Below are 19,356 nucleotides of genomic sequence, written 5' to 3' on the forward strand. Positions count from 1 at the left end.
TGTTGTAAATTTGGAGAATGCCTTTACTGAATGCTTCAGTCTTCTGGAATTACATTCTGACAGTGTACTTGATGTTCTGGACCACATCAAGTGAAAGCAGAAGATTCAGCTTGGATGCCAAGATCATTGTGAGCAAGTTGCAGCTGAGGTTACAGCATTTTATATCACAACACGCCTACATTTTTTCACAAAGAGCCTAAACCAGGCTAGCATCAAAAGGCGTGAAGGTGCGATGCACCTTAAATTGAGCAGGTGCTAAACATTACTCAGTGCTCTTTGAATAAATCATACTTCAGCCCTGCCTTTATCGCTTTGATTTCTTCAGCATGCAGCTGCCTACCACGTGTAGAGCGTTGCGTTTATACTGAACTGCATGCGAAAAATTTACTGGACGATCAAGAATTTATCTGGAGGGTGAAGGTGGGCGTAAGTGAGTCGAGGGTGGGCAACCCCCTAGCTAGGGTCTCCGGACCACCCTTGGAGCAGCTCAACACTGAATGAATTTGCGTGCCATTAAGAGTGTTGAGAAACTGCCCATCAAGAATGTTTGCTGCTTTTTGCTACGACGTCGTTACAAGGACGAAGATGTAAGTTTCGCAAAATCGATCATTCATTGCCCGATCATGTCTGTGGACAGCTTGTATTAGTTCAGCACAGTGTAATTGTGTGGAATGTGGAAAGGCGATCGAATGAAAATTTTTCTACCCGCAGCCGGCGATTGCCTTGTACTCGGTTGAAAATGCGAAACGCGATGTTCGGGCTTAAATTATTTATCGGCATTTCACTACCTGAAATGTGCAAATAATAAGTAATCGCACGTGTAAGATGAGTGTGTTTAGGTAACAGCACCGATCATTTCGAAATCTGCAATTATTGCGTGCGGAAAAGCCCCTGAAACCGTAGGCCGCCGCGCCAAAGCAGTAGGAAAAGTTGCAGTGGCGCCATCTCGTGGCATCAATGCGAAAACGGGCCGCCTGCGCGGAGCCGTTCGTGCCACTAGAATGTATTCTAGTTCACTGTAGTTTTATCACATAGACACTGTGCTAAGGTTCTCAGGCAGGTTTCTTGTAACACGCCAACAAGTCTTACTGCGCAGGCTATGCATGACCAACTAGATATGCCTTCTGTTTGGACAAAGAACTGCTCATTGTAACTGATGAAGATTGAGTGGACAAAAAAAAGACGGCAGCTCTATTAATCTGGTTTCACTGATATCAACAGTGTTTTGTAAGTCTGCATCGCCATACTCCCTGTAGTGTCTTTTAACAGCATTTAGCCAAATGTGAGTACTCGGTTGGCAACCTGGAATAAAGCACGGGAGCTTGAGCAATAAGTGCGTATCACCGTGTCACACCAATCTAAATCAATCAGACCGCATCCCGGTCTACGCGAACACTAAAATGGTGTCAGAAGTGTTACGTGGTCCCATGTGAGTTCAAACAAAGTCATTCCGTCGTATCATCCCTTAGCAGCAAGCGACAACCGGCAATCGCAGCCATGGCATACGCGCTCCCTCCCTTCCCAAGTTTCGACCTCCGCGCCACAGACGCCAACAATACTAGTCACGAATGGACCAAGTGGATAGAAAGGTTCGAGAACTTTCTTTTAGCGTGTGATATCACGGCAGATACACGCAAGAAAGCGCTCCTCCTGCACTACGTCGGCGAGGAAGTCTACGACATATTTCGCTCCCTCCCCGACTGCCCTACACAAGCTACAACAGCTACAAGCACGACCCAAACCACGCAGAGCCCATCGACGCCAGAATACGATGCCGCACAAGCGAAACTGAGTGCATACTTCGCCCCGCGAGTGAACTCGACATTTGCGATCTACAAATTTCGCCATGCCCAGCAAAACGTTGGTGAGCCACTGGACGCCTTCTACGCGCGCCTCCGGCAGCTCTCTCGCCACTGTAACTTCGAGAACGTCGACGCTGAAGTCCAGAACCAAATAATCCTCGCCACAACGTCGTCTCGCCTTCGCAAATACGCAATGCTTCATTCCCTCACTTTACCAGACTTACTTAAACAAGGAAGAATGTTCGAGGATGTCGAACGGGATGTATCCGAAATCGAAAAGAACGTCGATGGCAATGCGGTGGTGCTCGCAGTGCACAAGGAAGGACAGCACCATGGCCAACACCCAAGAAACAGCCGACAGATGCCACGACAAACCTATGCACCGCAACGACCTCGTGTCTCATCAGCAGATTGTCGTAACTGCGGTGGCAAGTGGCCTCACCAAGGCGGACGATCAAGTTGTGCTGCATGGGGCAAAACATGCAAGGCATGTAACAAGGTTGGTCACTTTGCACGATTCTGTCGTTCAACGAGACAAATGGTACAAGCAGTAGACTGTGACAATGGTCCAAACAGGAATCGGACAGTCTGCAGTAAGAAGAGTTCTAGCACCAAAGAATGTGCTGCTACCCGTGACACCAGTTCAAGCAGTGATGAGTATGTTTTCGTTGCCATGACCTCACCTCAGACATGCCCATCTCCAAAAGTTATTGTCACTGTCAACAATGTGCCGGTCACTTTCATAATTGACACAGGTGCAACAGTGTCAATTGTTGGCGAAAATAGCTTTGAGAGCTATCGGCTAAAGGTGAAACTCCAGGAAACATCCGTCAGTGTTCCCATACAAAGCAACATCTCCGCTTGAACTTCTAGGCAAAGTCTCTGTCACAATAAGATACAAAGATAACTGCATTGAAGAAGACATCTTTGTCGTTTGAGGAAGCTGTGCACCACTCTTAAGCTTCACAGCAGCATCCAACCTGGGGCTTGTCCAGATCACATACCAAGTTAATGAGCATCAAGGTGACAAGTCAATCGTGGAAGCATTCCCCAAGTTGTTTAGTGGAGTTGGAAAACTGAAAAACCACCACATTCATCTTTTTGTGGACAACACTGTCCCACCGGTTGCACAAACACACAGGCGTATTCCGTTTGCCTTACGTGACGCCACAGAGAAAACTTGAACGCTCCTGTCAGAAGACATCATTGAGCCAGCCATAGGACCTACACCGTGGGTGTCCCCTGTGGTTATTGTGCCTAAACCGCATCAGCCTGATGAAATTCGAATCTGCATTGACATGCGTGTTGTGAACACTGCCATTCAACGGGAACGACATTTGTGCCCAACAGTGGATGACATCATTGTTGCCTTAAATGGAGCAACAATGTTCTCCAATCTTGACTTAAAGAATGGATATCACCAGTTGGAACTTGACCTTTCCTCAAGGCAACTCACCACGTTCTCAACACGTTGGCTTGTTTCGCTACAAACGACTGAACTTCGGCATCAGCAGTGCAGCTGAAATCTTTCAGAACACCATACGCCAAGTGCTCAATGGCATCCCCAATGTCCTGAATGTTAGTGATGATATTCTTGTTTTTGGACAAACAAAACAGGCGCACGACTTGACCATGGAAGCCGTTCTGCAGCGACTCCAAGAAGCTGGATTGACACTGAATGAAAAGAAGTGTCACTTTCATCAACGTGAACTGAACTTCTTTGGACTTAATTTTTCAGCTGATGGCGTTCGTCCTGATCCTAAGAAGATAGCAGCCTTCTTACAGATTAAAACACTGGAATCACCACAAGAAGTGAAGAGCCTGCTAGGAATGATCAACTATTCAGGCAGATTTCTGAGAAATCTTGCTGACCTCACACAGCCTTTACGTGAACTGACACTGAAGGATGTTCTCTGGGAGTGGACAAAACAACAGCAAAATGCTCTTGAGAGCCTAAAGCAAGCCATGTCCGATGCCTCCACCCTTGCTTACTTTGACCCATCCAAACCGACAGAATTGGTGGTAGATGCAAGTCTACATGGACTGGGTGCTATCCTTACACAGCGTGACAGTGAAGACATTGCAGTGATAGCTTATGCAAGTAGAGCGCTTACACCAGTTGAAAGTCGCTACTCCCAAATTGAACGTGAGATGCTCGCAGCTGTATGGGCCATGGAGCACTTCCGTCTTTACCTTTGTGGAGTCAACTTCCTTTTGCTGACTGATCACAAGCCTTTAGTGAGCATACTGGGAAACCCAAGATCATCACCATCTGCCCGCATTGAGCGCCTTGCTCTACGCATTCAACAGTACAAGTTTGTTGTACAACACACTGCAGAAAGTATTAACCCTTCCGATTACCTTTCCAGGCATCCAGTTCCTGAAACGAAAATGTGTGCCCGCATCGACAAAGTACCTAATGAGTATGTCAACTTTATCCAGCGCCACAACATCCCAAAGGCCTTCTCGGTTCAAGAAGTCGCTGGTGCAACGAAAGCAGACCAGCAGCTACAGTCACTTATCAGTGCTATCCAGCGCCCCACACTCACCAGCTGGGTCTCAGCTGAACTGAAGCCATTTGCACCTATAAAAACAGAACTAACAACAACGCCCGAGGGCATCGTCCTTCGAGGAACACGCCTAGTTCTTCCCGCTACTCTGCAGAAACAAGCAGTGCTGCTTGCCCACAAGGGCCATCAAGGGATTGTGAAAACAAAACAAATGTTAAGAGAAAAAGTGTGGTTCCCAGGCATGGATAAGCTCGTGCACACTTTGATTAAAAGCTGCCTACCATGTCAAGCAGCTGTTCCCCAGGCAAAGCAAGAACCACTTGCCATGACGGAACTACCCAGTGGACCCTGGGAAGAAGTATCGGTCGACTTTTGTGGTCCCTTCCCAGATGGAAAGTACGCTATGGTGGTGTTAGATGACTTCTCACGATACCCAGTGGTACAAGTCATACACTCCACAAGTGCAAACAATGTGCTTCCCTCCCTACGACAAGTGTTTTGCCAGTTTGGAATCCCTGCACAGGTAAAAAGTGACAATGGACCGCCATTCCAAGGCAAAGAGTTTGCTGCATTCGCAAAAGAATTGGGATTTCGGCATCATCGGATCACACCTTTGTGGCCTCAAGCTAATGGCGAAGCTGAGCGGTTCATGAGAACATTGAAAAAGCATGTTCACACTAGTCAGCTTGAGAACATAGATTGGAAAGTAGAGCTTGACACTTTTCTGATGTCATACAGGTCTTCAAAACACTTGCCTACAGGACGATCACCGTATGAACTGCTGTTTGGCAGACCGATGAGAAATCTTCTGCCTTGCTATGTTGAAGCTGCTTCGGAAACGGAAGACATAACAAAGTTCAAAACAACTGTACGCGAGAAAAGGGCATACAACAAACAACATGCTGATGCACGAAGGCATGCTCAACCACATCGCGTCTGCGTCGGTCAGCGAGTCTTGTGCAAGCAAGACAGACACGACAAGTTCACTTCGTACTATGATCCAGACCCTTGTACCATTGTCAGCGTTCATGGATCACAAATGAAAGCATCGAGAGGAAATAGAGTAATAACGCGCAACTCAAGTTTTTTCAAAGATGCCTCTGGCCTTAAACAAGCACCAGCCAAAACATCATTTGACTGTGATGACATCATATATCCTCTACCCACCTCAGTGCCAGATCCTGCACCACCTGCATTGCACCAGAGTTCTCCAAGAGAGCGCTACCCAAAGAGAAACAGAAAGCCTCCACGCCATCTTTCTGATTTCGCAACCTGACATTGCGACTGTTTGTTCGTAGGAGACATTCACGACTTTTCAGCAGTGAACTGTTTTCCGTTTATGGTTTCCCTAATCACATTGTGTCCGCATTCATTTCATTTTCCCCAAGGAGGGTAATGTAGTGTCTTTTAACAGCATTTAGCCAAATGTGAGTACTCGGTTGGCAACCTGGAATAAAGCATGGGAGCTTGAGCAATGAGTGCGTATCACTGTGTCACTCCAATCTAAATCAATCGGACTGCATCCCGGTCTCCACTAAACTCCCCAATGCCTTCTTGGGTGACATCAACAAGGACCAGCTTGAGGCAAGGGGTAGCCTGTCCACAGTAACACACCTTTACAAGCTAAAAATGCATGCATGCATGGAGAGCACTTTGCGCCCAAAAAGTAGGCACTTCACAGGGGCACTGGAGAAGGAACAGATTATTGACAGTGGGCAAAGGCAAGCTTCTCTGCTACTATATACCCAGCACTGTTGCCATGTAACGACCTCTGAAACAATCCCTCTCGGAAAAATCACCTTTGTGTATTTATAGAGGGCAGACAGGCAAAGACCCTTCAGCAATGATGCCAGCTTCACAACACCCACTTCGCACATCCTGAATGCTTCCTTAGACTTTGCTGGGTGCAAGCATTCTACTATCCAAAAGTTGTCGTTGAGAGCACTATTGGTTTGGTGGCAACACAATTCAGAAGCGATTGCAACAAACCTCCCTTTCTAGTTGATCTGGAGGCTCGTGGTGATCATGAAGAAACACCATGAGACAAGCAAGGTGACTGGATGCCTCCAAGTCCTTGTTAGTTTATCACATTGTTCTGTTAGTGACAACCATGAGATCTGAAACCAACAAGCTCAAGTTTGGCACTCGTGTGGTTACTGCGGAGGATCCATAACAGAAAGCACAAAACAGAAAAATGAAAGGATAAGGCACCATTTAACACTTAGTATTACTGCAGCCCACCCCCTTTTATTTTGTCTGGTCATGCAACATTTTTTTTCTATACATAGGCATGAACTTGTTCTGTGCACAGCTTACTGCAGAGAGCACAGGTGATGTTCCTAATCGGTGTCTGATTTTTATATACACTATGTGCTGGCTCAAAACACTACAATGGAAGCTTCTAGCAGAAAGTGTGCCTGGAAGAAAAAAAATGCTGTGCTGCAACAATCTTGGCAATATCTTGTCTCCTTAATAAAAATTGTGCTTCTGTATCCACTTCAGCCGTCCAGTTTAAAGTACCAGTGCACTTATGAACAAAGAATCAATTCTCCAAGAGCACGTGCAGTCCAGCCAGAAGCATAGGCATGAATCCATATTGTGCTCCTGCATTGAAGGTGAATAATGTGTTACAAAATGGCGAATGAGCCTTAGTAAGCTTCCCTGCAATATGAATTTGTAATGTACAAGGAATTCTCAATGAAGCTTACCAAGAGCACAGATGCACTTGCAAATTATATCACAATTGAAAATAATAAGTAAACCTATGTGCCCTTTCCACTCTTAGTATGCCTTACTGCACGATGCTTATTTCCACCCCTGTATTGCGGTGTAGCAAGCTACGAAAGAAGCGTTGCACAATCGAGCTTTTTAAGATTACCTTTTTCGCAATACACCTATGTTCTGCGGTGAAGCCTAAGCAGTGTACTGCAGTGAGGCATACTAAAAGTGAAAAGGGGCCACTGTCACTGGACATAATAAGAGTTATTTAATTATACACTCGCGCACCCGCCGCCTCTCAGGTCGCCTAAGTGGACATAGTATGCTGGCTGATAGCTGCCCCCTCCCACTTTTAGTATGCTTCTCCGCGTAAACTAAAATGTACTGCGGCGAAGAAGCCGTACATTTGTATTGAGTGAATAAACAAACGGTTTTTACAACAGTACAGTAATAAACGCGCACCATGCATCAGTCTACCACACGGAAGAGCGTCGCAACATACGGTAGCTGATTCACACAGGCCGTGTAGCCCACTTATCAGACGTAAAGGATATTATGGGTAATTCAAAATTTCAGACACACATATGTGTTTACAGTCGCACTCCTTGCGTAATGAGACTCCCAGAACTTCCACAATAGAAAGCAATTTACAACACACAAACGCGAAGAACACAGACACGTCTCGTGTTCAACTCGGCCATCATGCAAATGACATATAGCACGGAAAAACGTGAACATGCTGTGTTAGCGTCGTAAACTTCATACTAGACAAGGAGCTAGCACACCACAATCCCGCGACAGCCGCTATTGAGACCAAGATGGGAGCACATGTCTGTGAACGCGCAAACGGAGCCCCTAAGCCACTTTTCTCCTCCGCCACCCCCTCTGCACGGCTGCACCACTCGTTTCAAGTACAGCACACCAAACACACATTCAGCGCTGAACAGTGGGCGGTCGACGCAGTTGCATTTACATGACTTGCAGCGAGCAGCACATCCCTCGATGTCCGTTAAGCAAAGTCGGACACGGCGACTCCACATCGCGGTTCGCTGCCAAGGCGCTAGGCCACTCCATTATTAACGCGATAGCGTTAAGGGGCTCGTGTCGCAGAAAAGCCGGTGTCGTCGGCGTCCGCAGCGTTGGCCGTGAGCGATAAATCGCGGCAGGCACTTTATAAATAAAAAGCAACTTCCAAGATGGGCTGGGTGGGAATCGAACCAGGGTCTCCGGAGTGTGAGACGGAGACGTTACCACTGAGCCACAAATTCGATGCTTCAAAGCGTTACAAAAGCGCCTCTAGTGAACGCGGTGTTGCCTTAGAAACGAGCTGTTTCTAAGGCTCAGGCGTGCGTCGCTTGCTCAGGCGCACATTTCGTTGTCGCGCCGAACGCTGCGTTGCTAGACGCTCACCGCGTCCGATGCGGAGCGCGTAGTCGCTGCGCTGTAGCCCATTGTCTTACACCCCTTGGCGGGTCGACGGGAACGCTGTCACGTTCCACTCTTGAAGGCGAAGCTTAAGCGTCCTCCAATTTTTTCAATTGTCACCACCGCCGGGTTCTCAAGAAAGCACGGGTCACACAACGCCGATTCTGTACTGCCAGAGCTCACCGAGGCCAAAGCCGCACTGCCACTACTCACGGCTTCCGCCAAGTAACACAGAACCTACAACCAACACACAAGTAACGCACGTACAATCACATGAGCAATGTTGAACAATGCGCGGTGAAGAGAACGATCACGCCGAGGACGAACACGCCACGGCGTCGCTCGGCGCCAGCACACGCCTTCTCAAGAATCCCTAAACGATGCTGTCCCTAGGCACCTAGGATCAGGTCACGTGAGGGATTTTTGTACGACAAATAGACGCACGCTGAAAAAACGGTGTATACCATAGCGTACGCTAAACTGAAACTGTATAATACTTACAGAAATGTCCAGGAGGGCTGCCGCGTGGTTTTTATTGGGCGCCGCAAGCCAAACCTACGAGGAGCATGCCGGCTGATCCCTCATACTAGGAAAGGGAGGCGCTTCCGACAGATGGCAACTCCATAAGTCTTCGCCCCCAATATTACCAGCTCATCGCCAGTCCAGCTGGATCAACAAAAACGCCGTGTATCCTCATCCTGTGCAGACTACCTCCCATCTATGCTCATTTTTTGTGAAAGATGCAAGGTACTGGAACAGTCTGTCTGCCAATGCCATGCGCCACTCTGACGCACAACTTCAAGGCTGTTCTTGCATTACTGTTTTGTTAACTCAGCCCATCCTTAATGTAATACCCCACTTCTGGTGCCTTTGAGGGATAATAAATGAAATCGATCTATTGAGGGGTGGTACTGCTTCCACTTTGTGGAGTCAAAAGTTCTTTGGGTGCAATTTTGTCCCCACAGTGATAATATACATTCTTTCCTTATTAATGTCCCTGCTCCCGTCAGGAATGCTACAGAACATCACAATTGCGCGTGGTGTACATGACAGGAAAGTACACGACACTGATGATGATCATTGCTGTGGTAAAAAATTTAACTCTATGGGTGACAGAAATTAAGGCGGCCACAAAGGAAATAGAGACAGATCTCCCCATACAAAGCAAGGACAGCCGACTGGTTCACATGCTCGAAGCCTAACAATCAATCACCAGGACATGGAAAGAACAAAGACACAATCGACGGCTGAGGAAAATAATTTCTTCCCTTAACCGGCTGATTGTAGAAGATTGCACGCAACTATCTAACCAGCAATGGAATGAAGTGTGCGATGCCGCGGACGGCCGCATCAACAGCGGGATGACGTGGCACCTGCTCTAACACCTTTTAGACAGAACCAGAACCAAAGCTGAACAGGATCATGCACAAGGAACTCAAGATTACCACGAAAAATGACCTCACTGACAGTCTCGCCAACAAGTACCTCCCGCTGGCCAGAAATGCTAGAGGCACGACCGCTGAAGCATATTGTGGCAAGGCCAACCCAGAGCTAGATCTGGAGTTTTCAACCGAAGAGACATGCACGGCGCTTCAGAACCTAAACAGCAAGTCAGTGTCGGGGCCGGACGGCGTAACTAACAAGGCACTTGGAAACCTAGACAACACCTCCATCAAAACTCTCACAGAGGAAATCAACAAAATCTGGAGGAACGGAGCACTACCCGAAGACTGGAAAATGGCCCTCTTCGTGCTCACCACAAAGCCTGGCAAGGCGCCCAACATCAATAACTTCAGACCGATCTCACTGACGTCTTGCATCGGCAAGGTAGCCGAGCAAGTGGTCCTGAACAGGCTCGGAACATCATGAAGAAAAAGATATCTACCCCGCAACAATGATCAGCTTTAGACCCAAGCTATCCACCCAAGATGCCATGAAGCTCCTCAAACATGACATCACTGACGCAGACACGAGAGACGCGACAGTAATCCTGGGGCTAGACCTCGAAAAGGCCTTCGATAATTTATCACACGACCACATATTCAACACGATCTCTAACCTCGACCTCGGCATGGGACTCTACGCTTATACAAAATCGTTCCTGAGCGACAGAACGGTAACCCTCTGCCTAGGGGAAATCAAGTCCCAGAAATACAAACTGGGCAGCAAGGGCACCCCACAAGGCTCTGTCATCTCTCCGACGCTTTTTAACCTAGCGCTACTCAGCCTAGGCAAGAGACAGGATCAAATTGAGAACGTCAAATACACCATACACGCAGACGACGTAACGCTCTGGATACCCGGAGGTAGCCTGGGATCGATTGAGAACGCTCTACAGCAGGCGATTGACACGATCAAGGAATACCTCGCTCCCACGGGCCTGCGATGTTCGCCCGTGAAGTTAGAGCTCCTCGTCTACAAACTATCGAGAAGCGGTCCCAAGCCAAAGAGCGAAATCAGAGACACACACGCCATTACTCTCAGAACAAAAGACCGAGGAACTATTCCACACGTCAACAAAATCGGAGTCCTCGGCATGCTCATTGAGAGCAACGGCTCTAACGCCGCGACAGTGGAGAAGTTTTTAAAGTCGAATAATGCCTTGAATCTCATACGACGCGTAGCAAACAGACAACATGGCCTTAAGGAAGAAAATCTCTTCAAGCTAACACATGCCTTCGCGCTATGCCACTTCACGTATGAGGCAGCCATGCACAGATGGAAGGTAGCGGAGAAGGACAAACTCAATGTGCAACTGAGGAAGCTAGTCAAACTAGCGATGGGAATTCCCAAGAACCCCGAGACAGAGCTCCTGCTGCAACTGGGGGTACACAATACAGTTGAAGAAATCGCCGAAGCTCAAGAACGGGCTCAATTGACAAAACTCTCTGGGACCAAACTGGGTAGAGAAATCCTAGCCAAACTAGGTCATGACACCACAGCAATAGAGACTCTATACCAAAGCGTTCTGACGGACACACGCAACTCCTACACGGTTCGCCCACTCCCACGGAACATGAACCCCGTGCACCATCAACCCAGAAGGCTGGCACGCGGATCGTTCATCCTGCACGAAATACGTGATAAGATCCTAGCCTGTTTCGTAGACGCGGCACAGTACCCGCCCAGGAAGGCCTGCGCTGCCACCACGGTTGATGAGCAAGGTCAAGTCACAAATACTCTCACAGTCAAGACCCACAAGTCCGAGATAGCAGAACAGGTTGCCACTGCATTCGCACTCACATACACGACCACCACCCATGTCTACAGCGATTCACGCTCAGCCGTCAAAGCCTTTCAGAACCATTTCAAGACAAGCAATACAAACAGTCAATACATCCACACCGCTGCAGCATCACACCATCTGCTGGTTCACGGTACACCTCAGAGAGATTGAGGACGCCCCTGCCAACCTCAATAAGATGGCTCACAGGAGCGCGTGAGACCTAACCCTCCGCGACGCCACTTATTCTAGTCGTGACCATCCCAGTGAAAATCGGGACCCTCCCTCCACATTCAACGAGATCACGAAGCACTTTTATCTAGACAGCAGAATATACAGCCCACCTCACAATAAGCTCACCAGGCCTCAAGCTCTCATGTTCAGAATGCTTCAAACCAACATGTATCTCATGCAGAACAGACTACATCACTACATGCCTGACCTATACACATCATATTGCGAAAATTGCCATAGCACAATAGACGTATATCACTTGCTCTGGCCGTGTGGTCGGACCCGCAAAAACCAGAATCAAGACTCCGCCAGGCTACAAGAAGCATTACGCAGCACGGACTTGGCGGAGCAGGTCTGGGCCGTCCAGTGAGCCCACGATGCGGCTAGGGAGTTACAACTCCCGGTCTTAACATGGGAGTAGCCCGCTCTATGGGGCCTTGCGCCCCGTAGCTCGCACAACCTTTCAGTAAAGTTATTCCATTGATCCATCCATCTATTTAAGTGGGTTTTCAGCATCCCAGTGCTTGCCATGCAGTCTTTGCATTCCAGCTCCCACACGCTACCTCCTCACTGTACGTGGCGCAGACTGCACCAGTGTTCACTGGGATAAACATTTGCATGGGCTGCAATTCCGCACTGAATGTATGGGAAGAGGAAATGGTTTACAGCTGCTGGAACACAGACAGTGCAGTGCACAATGGCTGGAGAGAACACACACTGTGACACAGGAAAAGCGCCCCTGTGCAAACATGTCGCACAGTGCACATGGGTCTTGTGGCGAATCGTTTGCATACCTGAATGTTGTACAGTGGCATGCTGCACATACGGTATGGACAGCAGCACCACTGCATTGCAACTGCAGAAATTTGCTGAAACTTCGCAGATCCAGAAACACTTCAGTTACAGCAGCACTGTTTTGATTTGTTTTTTTTTTCTTTATTACAGCTCTCTTTCACAGAGTTCTTCAGGAGCAGTTCCATATGCAGAACCGGCATCCCAGCATCACAGAAGTTTTTTTTTTTTTCATTCTATAAGCCACACAGTCATGCCAAACTTCCGCATAATAACTCCTGGCAGGCAGGATCCTAGGTGAAGTAATTGCGTCAACTGCAAAGCCGCTCTCTGTGCAGCATGTCCGTAGCTGCAAGAAACCTTGCCAAGACACTTCTCCAGAGAACACAACACAGGATGAGGAAACAAAAATGAAAATATACAACACGCAAGCAACACAACTTCTCATTAAAAGTAGTGGTCCGTGTTCATCCCTTCTTTACTCCAGAGGTCCATTTTTTGTTGCCACTGTCATTTTTAACCCCTTCCCTTTGCACCCTTTTATGTTACAACACTCGCTATACACAGATCACAGAGCTAGGAGTGGTGCTCCACTGCACACACGACCCTGGGCTTGTCCTGGTAGTAACAACATCCTCTCTGAACTTCCACGCAAGAGGCAAGATGCGAGCTTCATGAAGAGAGCCAGAGAGGGAGGGGCGTGCACACGCCAACTTGAGATGCACGTTCCAGCACCGTTCATGTGGTCGCTTGCCGCACTTCTGTCCAACGTCCTTCACAGCTGCAATTGGCAAACTTGTGACAGTTGGTGGCCTTCTCGTTTCGATGTCATCACCCACTAACCAGCCGACTTTAAAAGCAAGCCACGTGCATTGCATGCTCATGTGTGGTACCAAGTTGTCTGCTTGGTGCAGGTTCTACATGACATACGACTTCAAAAGCCCATCCAACAAAGTGCTTGCATTCACATTGACAGGCCTATTGAGCGTGAGGGAACAACATTCTCTGAATGGAGGATGACTCAAAAGTTGCCAGTTGTGGAGAAGAAAGGAAATGCGCCAAACTGGCTGGGTGTCTTGGGCGAGGCGCACACATAGAGGAAGTCCTCAGACTGCAGGTGTGTTCGGTTCAGCGTTGGCTCCGAGGTGCTCTGGTGGATCTTGGGCAGCGACCGCATCAGTGACTCCAGTGAGGCCAGCATCTGAGGAAGGATCAAAGAAGCATGCACACAGGCACTGTAATACGTACAAGCAGCACAGTAGTCCATGAGGCCAGAAAAATTCAGGTAATTCAAGCTTCCTATTTTCTTTAAATGATCTACATACACCATATGTCCTTGTTTAAGCGCTGTATCGCTAAATTTGGGTGCTGCCAATTTATGCCAAGGAGAACTATAAAATATTATCAGTGCACAGGCTGTGCTTCACTTTTCCAAGGCTCATATCCATGGAACAGAGTATTTGGTCCGTTTGTTGCTCCTGTGCTTAACCTCCTGAGACCCCGCTATGGGGATTTGTCCAATATATTGGACATTCAGATATGAGACAGTACTCCTGTGACAAGGCTTTCATCCTCATAAAACCACACTGTACAACTTATTGGACACCTGCTTGCGCCATCTATGCAGCATTGATGAAAATACATCGTTCAAATTCCCGCCGAAACAGTTCCACAATGGCGGCATTAAGCGGCGCGGCGTTTTACGGCAGCTGCCGGAGAAGCAAGCACTGTTTCTCGTATTTCTACCTGCTTTTAGGGCATATCTTTTATTTTATATTAAAGTTGATACAACAGCGTACGCGCAGAATACAAAATTTTAACTATTCGCGCGCTTACCTTTTTTTACTCTTCCTTTGATTTCGCGTGTCCATTACGTTGGACGCTAGGACTCAACCCGGTTATTTTGACCGCGCTTTTTCAATGGCCTTGTTATGAACAGTAGGCGAGTACTGATGGCGTTTAGCGGCTTGCGGACGAAATTGCGTCTCTTTTTTTCTTCGGGGGACCGGCCTCGCGTGTCTTATGAATTATTCCAATAACGTTTCTTTTTTCAATCCATGGCTTCGATCCGCAAGACACCTACTGTCGCAGATGGTCTCGTAAGGCAAAAATATCAATATCCCTCTACCAGATATTGTTCGCATGTACAATTTCAACATGGGCGTTGTTGACAAGGCAGACCGAATGGTAAGTTACTACAGGATAAAAGCAGGCGTGAACAAGTGGACAATCAGAGCCATCTTTCACCTCGACATTGCCTTCAACAACTCCTGGGTGCAGAACACGCGGGACATACGCTCCCTAAAGAAACAGCGGAAATAAATACTCAAATATATGCAGTTCCACCAATCTGTTGCTGAGACTCTCGTGGCTCAAGGGAAGAAGCAGGATGAAACGGAGAGTGAGATCGAAGCCGAGTGGCATCCGCCATCAAAGCAGGCTCGGCTGTCTCCTCGAGAACCGCAAGAAAAGAGCACTACCCACTACTCAATACTGGCAGACACTGCAAACACTGCCCGTTGCAGACTACAGGGCTGCGACATGAAAACAAAGTTCTTTTGCACCAAATGTCGGCTCTTCTTCTGCATCACCAAGGACAAACAGGTGTTTTGAAATTGCCCACGGGAAGTGAACACAAGAGCGAAATTTTTTTTTGAGCGGAGGAATGCTCTTCATATGTACTTTATTGAATACTTTGCCTTTTGAGTTGTTAAAATATTTTTGCACATGAGTTTTGCGTAATATCCGCGGTATGTCATTACGTGCGCCCTGGGTGAAGAAAGACCGGGTAGCATCCCAGTGTCCAATATATTGGACATCGCGCTGAGCTGAAATTATCACGGCTATTGAAAAAACATTTTACACTTTTCACCTTCATAACCATCCTGATTTATTCTGAAAGTTTGGTAAAAATCTGTGCACCCAAATGCATCCCGGGTCTCAGGAGGTTAAAGGAGTACTGACACAAAAAAAATCCACGTGGTTTTTTTCTGCTTTAATAAGTAGTTAATGACCCAGTAATCACAGCACGAAACCTCATTTACTTCAGAGCGCGACAGGTAATTATTTGCAGTATTTTTTGTAGTGACCAGTTGAAGTTTCGGTTCCAGAGAGCAACGAGACGGGAGAAATGGGAATGTAAACAAAGTGGTCACGTGTTCGCAAGAAGCCATGACGTATGCTCTGATGCGCAGCTAGCATGCACGACCAACTTGCTGAATATTGTCGTGCGACTGCCGCATCGGTTGGACGACTGCAGCCAATGACAGCACCGGTAACGTAAAAGTCATGGCCACGTGGTAGACTCGGCGGGGCGGGGCGGGGCCGGCAAGCGGGCACCCCGCCGCTCTGATCATGTCTGTTTTTTTTTTCTCTCCCTGGTCAAAACGCGGGCCTCTTTTGCCGCTGACAGCGGCACATAAATCGGCTACAATTTGTTTCTGACACGAAATAACTTCTAGAATAAAGTGACCTCGAAAGAGGTCAGTTTATTATAACTCGCGCTCTTTCGAGCGCGAGTTATAAATCGTTGGCGTGATTTCTACTTGGACGCGGTAAGCGCAGACGCGCCAGCAATCGTCTGTATACGAAGTGGCTCGCCTGACTGGCGTGTTTACTCATTGCTGCTAATGGCACCGGGAAAACTAACTGCATCTTCACTTAAGAGAAACATAAATGTTCAGGCATTGTTTGTGCTGACGAATTTAGGCGCTTTATTACGAGATGCGGACACATCGCAAGGACTCTCGGCCCTGGATAGATGGCTGGCGAGCTAGGCCTATATCGTCTCCCAGCGATCACAAGCTCGCCTGGCATGCTCGTTCGCTTCTGTCGGCGCCAATGAAATCAAATGTGCTGCAATTTAAGCGTGACATAACTGTGTACACGTTTCGCCGACTAACATAGGCGCTTCATTATGCGAGCTGCAAGCGATCGTGTCACAAGTGCAACCGGTGTCGGATTCAATGGCCCAGCGAGCTATGCCTGCCGGCTCCTAGCCATCGGTGGCTGTCAACGGATCCGATACTGCTAACGCGGCCTTGCGGAAACAAGTCTACAGTGCCCGCATAGAGGTGTTTATATTGTCATCATTTGTTTCAAACAAGATAGCTGTGCAAATATGGTTGCTCTCACTTTCTGTTCGAAGTTACACAGCATTTCGAACTTCCACACACGGGCACCGGTTCTGGGCGGAGCTACCCGCCGCTAGCTCATTCGTACCATGTGTCCGGAATCGCCGCATGCGGCAAGTCGCACACGATGCACCGTACGACAGATCGCACGGAAAATCGCACCATGTGTCTCGCGCTTTAGACGTGGCCAAGCTGTTAGCGACTTAGATATAGCGGCCGGCGATGGCGAGGACAAACCTCAACAAAACCCTCGCATCGGCCACGATCAATGGTAAGACACAACAAATCGGCGTTGAAAGTTGTGGCAGCGCAGTCAAGCTGATAGTGTGGGAAATATCCCGATGGACACGACAAAAACTGCAGTTGCAGCGACACGGAGAGCGTCCCACTACAAGTACAACAGCTAGAACAAGCAACAACAGAGGAGAAGAGACATGTAAGCTGCATGGCAGCCAACGAAAATTCGTGACGTAGCCACATGACGGAGCGTTTTCTTGGCTATTTACAATCCCGCTTGATGTCAATGTCGCAAGGTGCTCTGTTTTGCGGTTGGCTGCGCGCACATACTTTTAAATTGATTTTAAATATGTTATACGCGATATTCACCGCTGATATTTTATAGACGAAGTGTGTGTGACCAACTAAATCAATCTCGCAAGTTATCTCGTCTTCAAATTTTTGTGTCAGTACTCCTTTAAGAGGGGAGCTTCCCCGCAAGTCCTTTTAGTTGCCACGAATACCACTGTGTGCCATCATACTTTCTCCATATACAAAACATACTCGCAGCATATATGTATGCTGCCTTCTGTAGGCAGCACTGCCCCAAGTGTGAACACTTCAAATGTTAAGTAGAGCCTTCACAACTCCATTTCACCTGATGCACAAGTGGGCTCTACTGACTCTCGCACTCCCTTTACGTTTTATGTGAAAAACAACCACACCCGCTTTCTCGTCACGCAGCCTTGCATATGGCACAACTTCAAAAACCCATCGACAGTCATCATTAGACATTGGATCTTCAGGCAAAATGCTCATTTTGTCCTTATGTATCTATCATGCCTATTTGATATATATATATACAGTCGACTCCCGATAATTCGAAGCCGCTTAATTGGAATTTTCGGTTAATTAGAAGTGAAGTGCTGGTCCCGTCAGTTTTGCATGTACTAATCCTATAGAAGAAATCGCTCGATAATTCGAAGTCCTCATCCAGTAATATTGTTTAAGTGGAAGTTAATTTTCAGCCGGGATCCTCGAAGTGACCGTCATTCTTTGGTAGAATGTGCAATTTTTTAAGTGTTGCAACAGTTCCGGGCTCCGCGTTGGTGTCATCGCCACCGCAGCCGCCCGCAACGCCATCCTTCTTGGAGCGGCGCGATTATTCATTGCTACGGCTGCCGTGGCCTCCGCGATCAACTCCGGCGGGAGGCGAAGCGGCTCCCGCCGGAGGCCACCCGCGGCTGCCGCGCGTGGCCGGAGCTGATCGCGGAGGCCACGCGGGTGCCATAGGTGCACGCAGCGCTGCATACTGGCAGTGGCGAGATTGTGCGAGATTAGTCTTGCAGCGTGCGCAGCGTATGCTGCGTGAATATCTCGCCGAATACAGACCTGAAGACATCTCCAATGCAGATGAGACTGCACTCCTCTATCGGCTTCTACCAGAGAAGACCCTGACATTCAAGGACGACGACTGTGCTGGGGGCAAACGCAGCAAGGAGAGACTGTTGGTGCTGATCGCGGCAAACATGACTGGCACGGAACGATGTCGGTTACTTGTGATCGGGAAAGCCGCGAAGCTGAGATGTTTTAAAGGCGTGAAGACGCTGCCTGTGGACTATGAGGCGAACAAAAAAGCGTGGATGACGGCCGAAATCTTCAAGAGCTGGATAAGCAAATTGGACTGCAAGTTTGCTGCTTCGAACCGCAAGGTGTTGTTCCTTGTCGATCACTGCAGTGCTCACGTGAATGTGCCAGCCTTGAGTGCAATACGTCTCGCATTTTTGCCTGCAAACACAACGGCTGCTTTGCAGCCAATGGACCAAGGCATCATCAAGAATGTTAAAGTCCTGTACAGGCGGCACCTCCTCGAGCGCATGATTTTGTGTATGGATAGCTCCACAAAGTACAAGGTGAGCCTGCTTAGTGCCATCCACATGTTGGCGCGAGCATGGGATCGTGTGAAGCAAGAAACAATCGCAAACTGCTTCAGGGCTTGCGGTTTTGTGGCAGCTTCTTCAGAGGATGCCTCTGAAATTTCAGCGGAGGAAGCGTCAACAAGCGAGCTTGATGGCACTGATTTTGGTGATGCTCTCGGGGATGTCAATTTTGAAGATTACGTCGCTGTAGACAAGGCGGTCGAAACGTGCGGTGCGCTGACGGATAGGGAAATTGTAGAGATTATTCGGCCCCAGGAAGCGACCCAGGAAAGCGACGATGACGTTGAAGTTAACGCGGAAGAAGCGTTCCGCCACATCTACAGCCTGCAGAACTTGCTTTCAGCAGCGCGATTCGGCAAGAAG

The 19,356-nt window shown here is 48.2% G+C and overlaps 2 protein-coding genes across 4 annotated transcripts in view; one reads left to right on the forward strand and one right to left on the reverse strand.

The window, feature by feature from the left end:
* The first annotated feature begins 1,307 nt into the window (after positions 1-1,307).
* On the forward strand, positions 1,308-5,787 carry LOC142584658 (uncharacterized). The gene is given in 2 exon segments (XM_075694808.1): positions 1,308-2,202; positions 2,205-5,787. Coding segments are annotated over 2 exon segments (798 nt in total). The 5' UTR covers positions 1,308-1,497; the 3' UTR covers positions 2,298-5,787.
* Raf (serine/threonine kinase raf oncogene) overlaps positions 5,410-19,356 on the reverse strand; it is a 221,222-nt gene continuing 207,275 nt past the window's right edge. For all 3 annotated transcript variants that reach the window (XM_075694807.1, XM_075694804.1, XM_075694806.1), the window contains one exon: positions 5,410-13,905. In XM_075694807.1, coding sequence (XP_075550922.1) covers positions 13,726-13,905 — 180 coding nt within the window. In that variant the 3' untranslated portion in view covers positions 5,410-13,725. The remainder of the gene's footprint in view (positions 13,906-19,356) is intronic.

The sequence above is a fragment of the Dermacentor variabilis genome, chromosome 6 (assembly GCF_050947875.1).
Source record: "Dermacentor variabilis isolate Ectoservices chromosome 6, ASM5094787v1, whole genome shotgun sequence".
NCBI lineage: Eukaryota > Metazoa > Arthropoda > Arachnida > Ixodida > Ixodidae > Dermacentor > Dermacentor variabilis.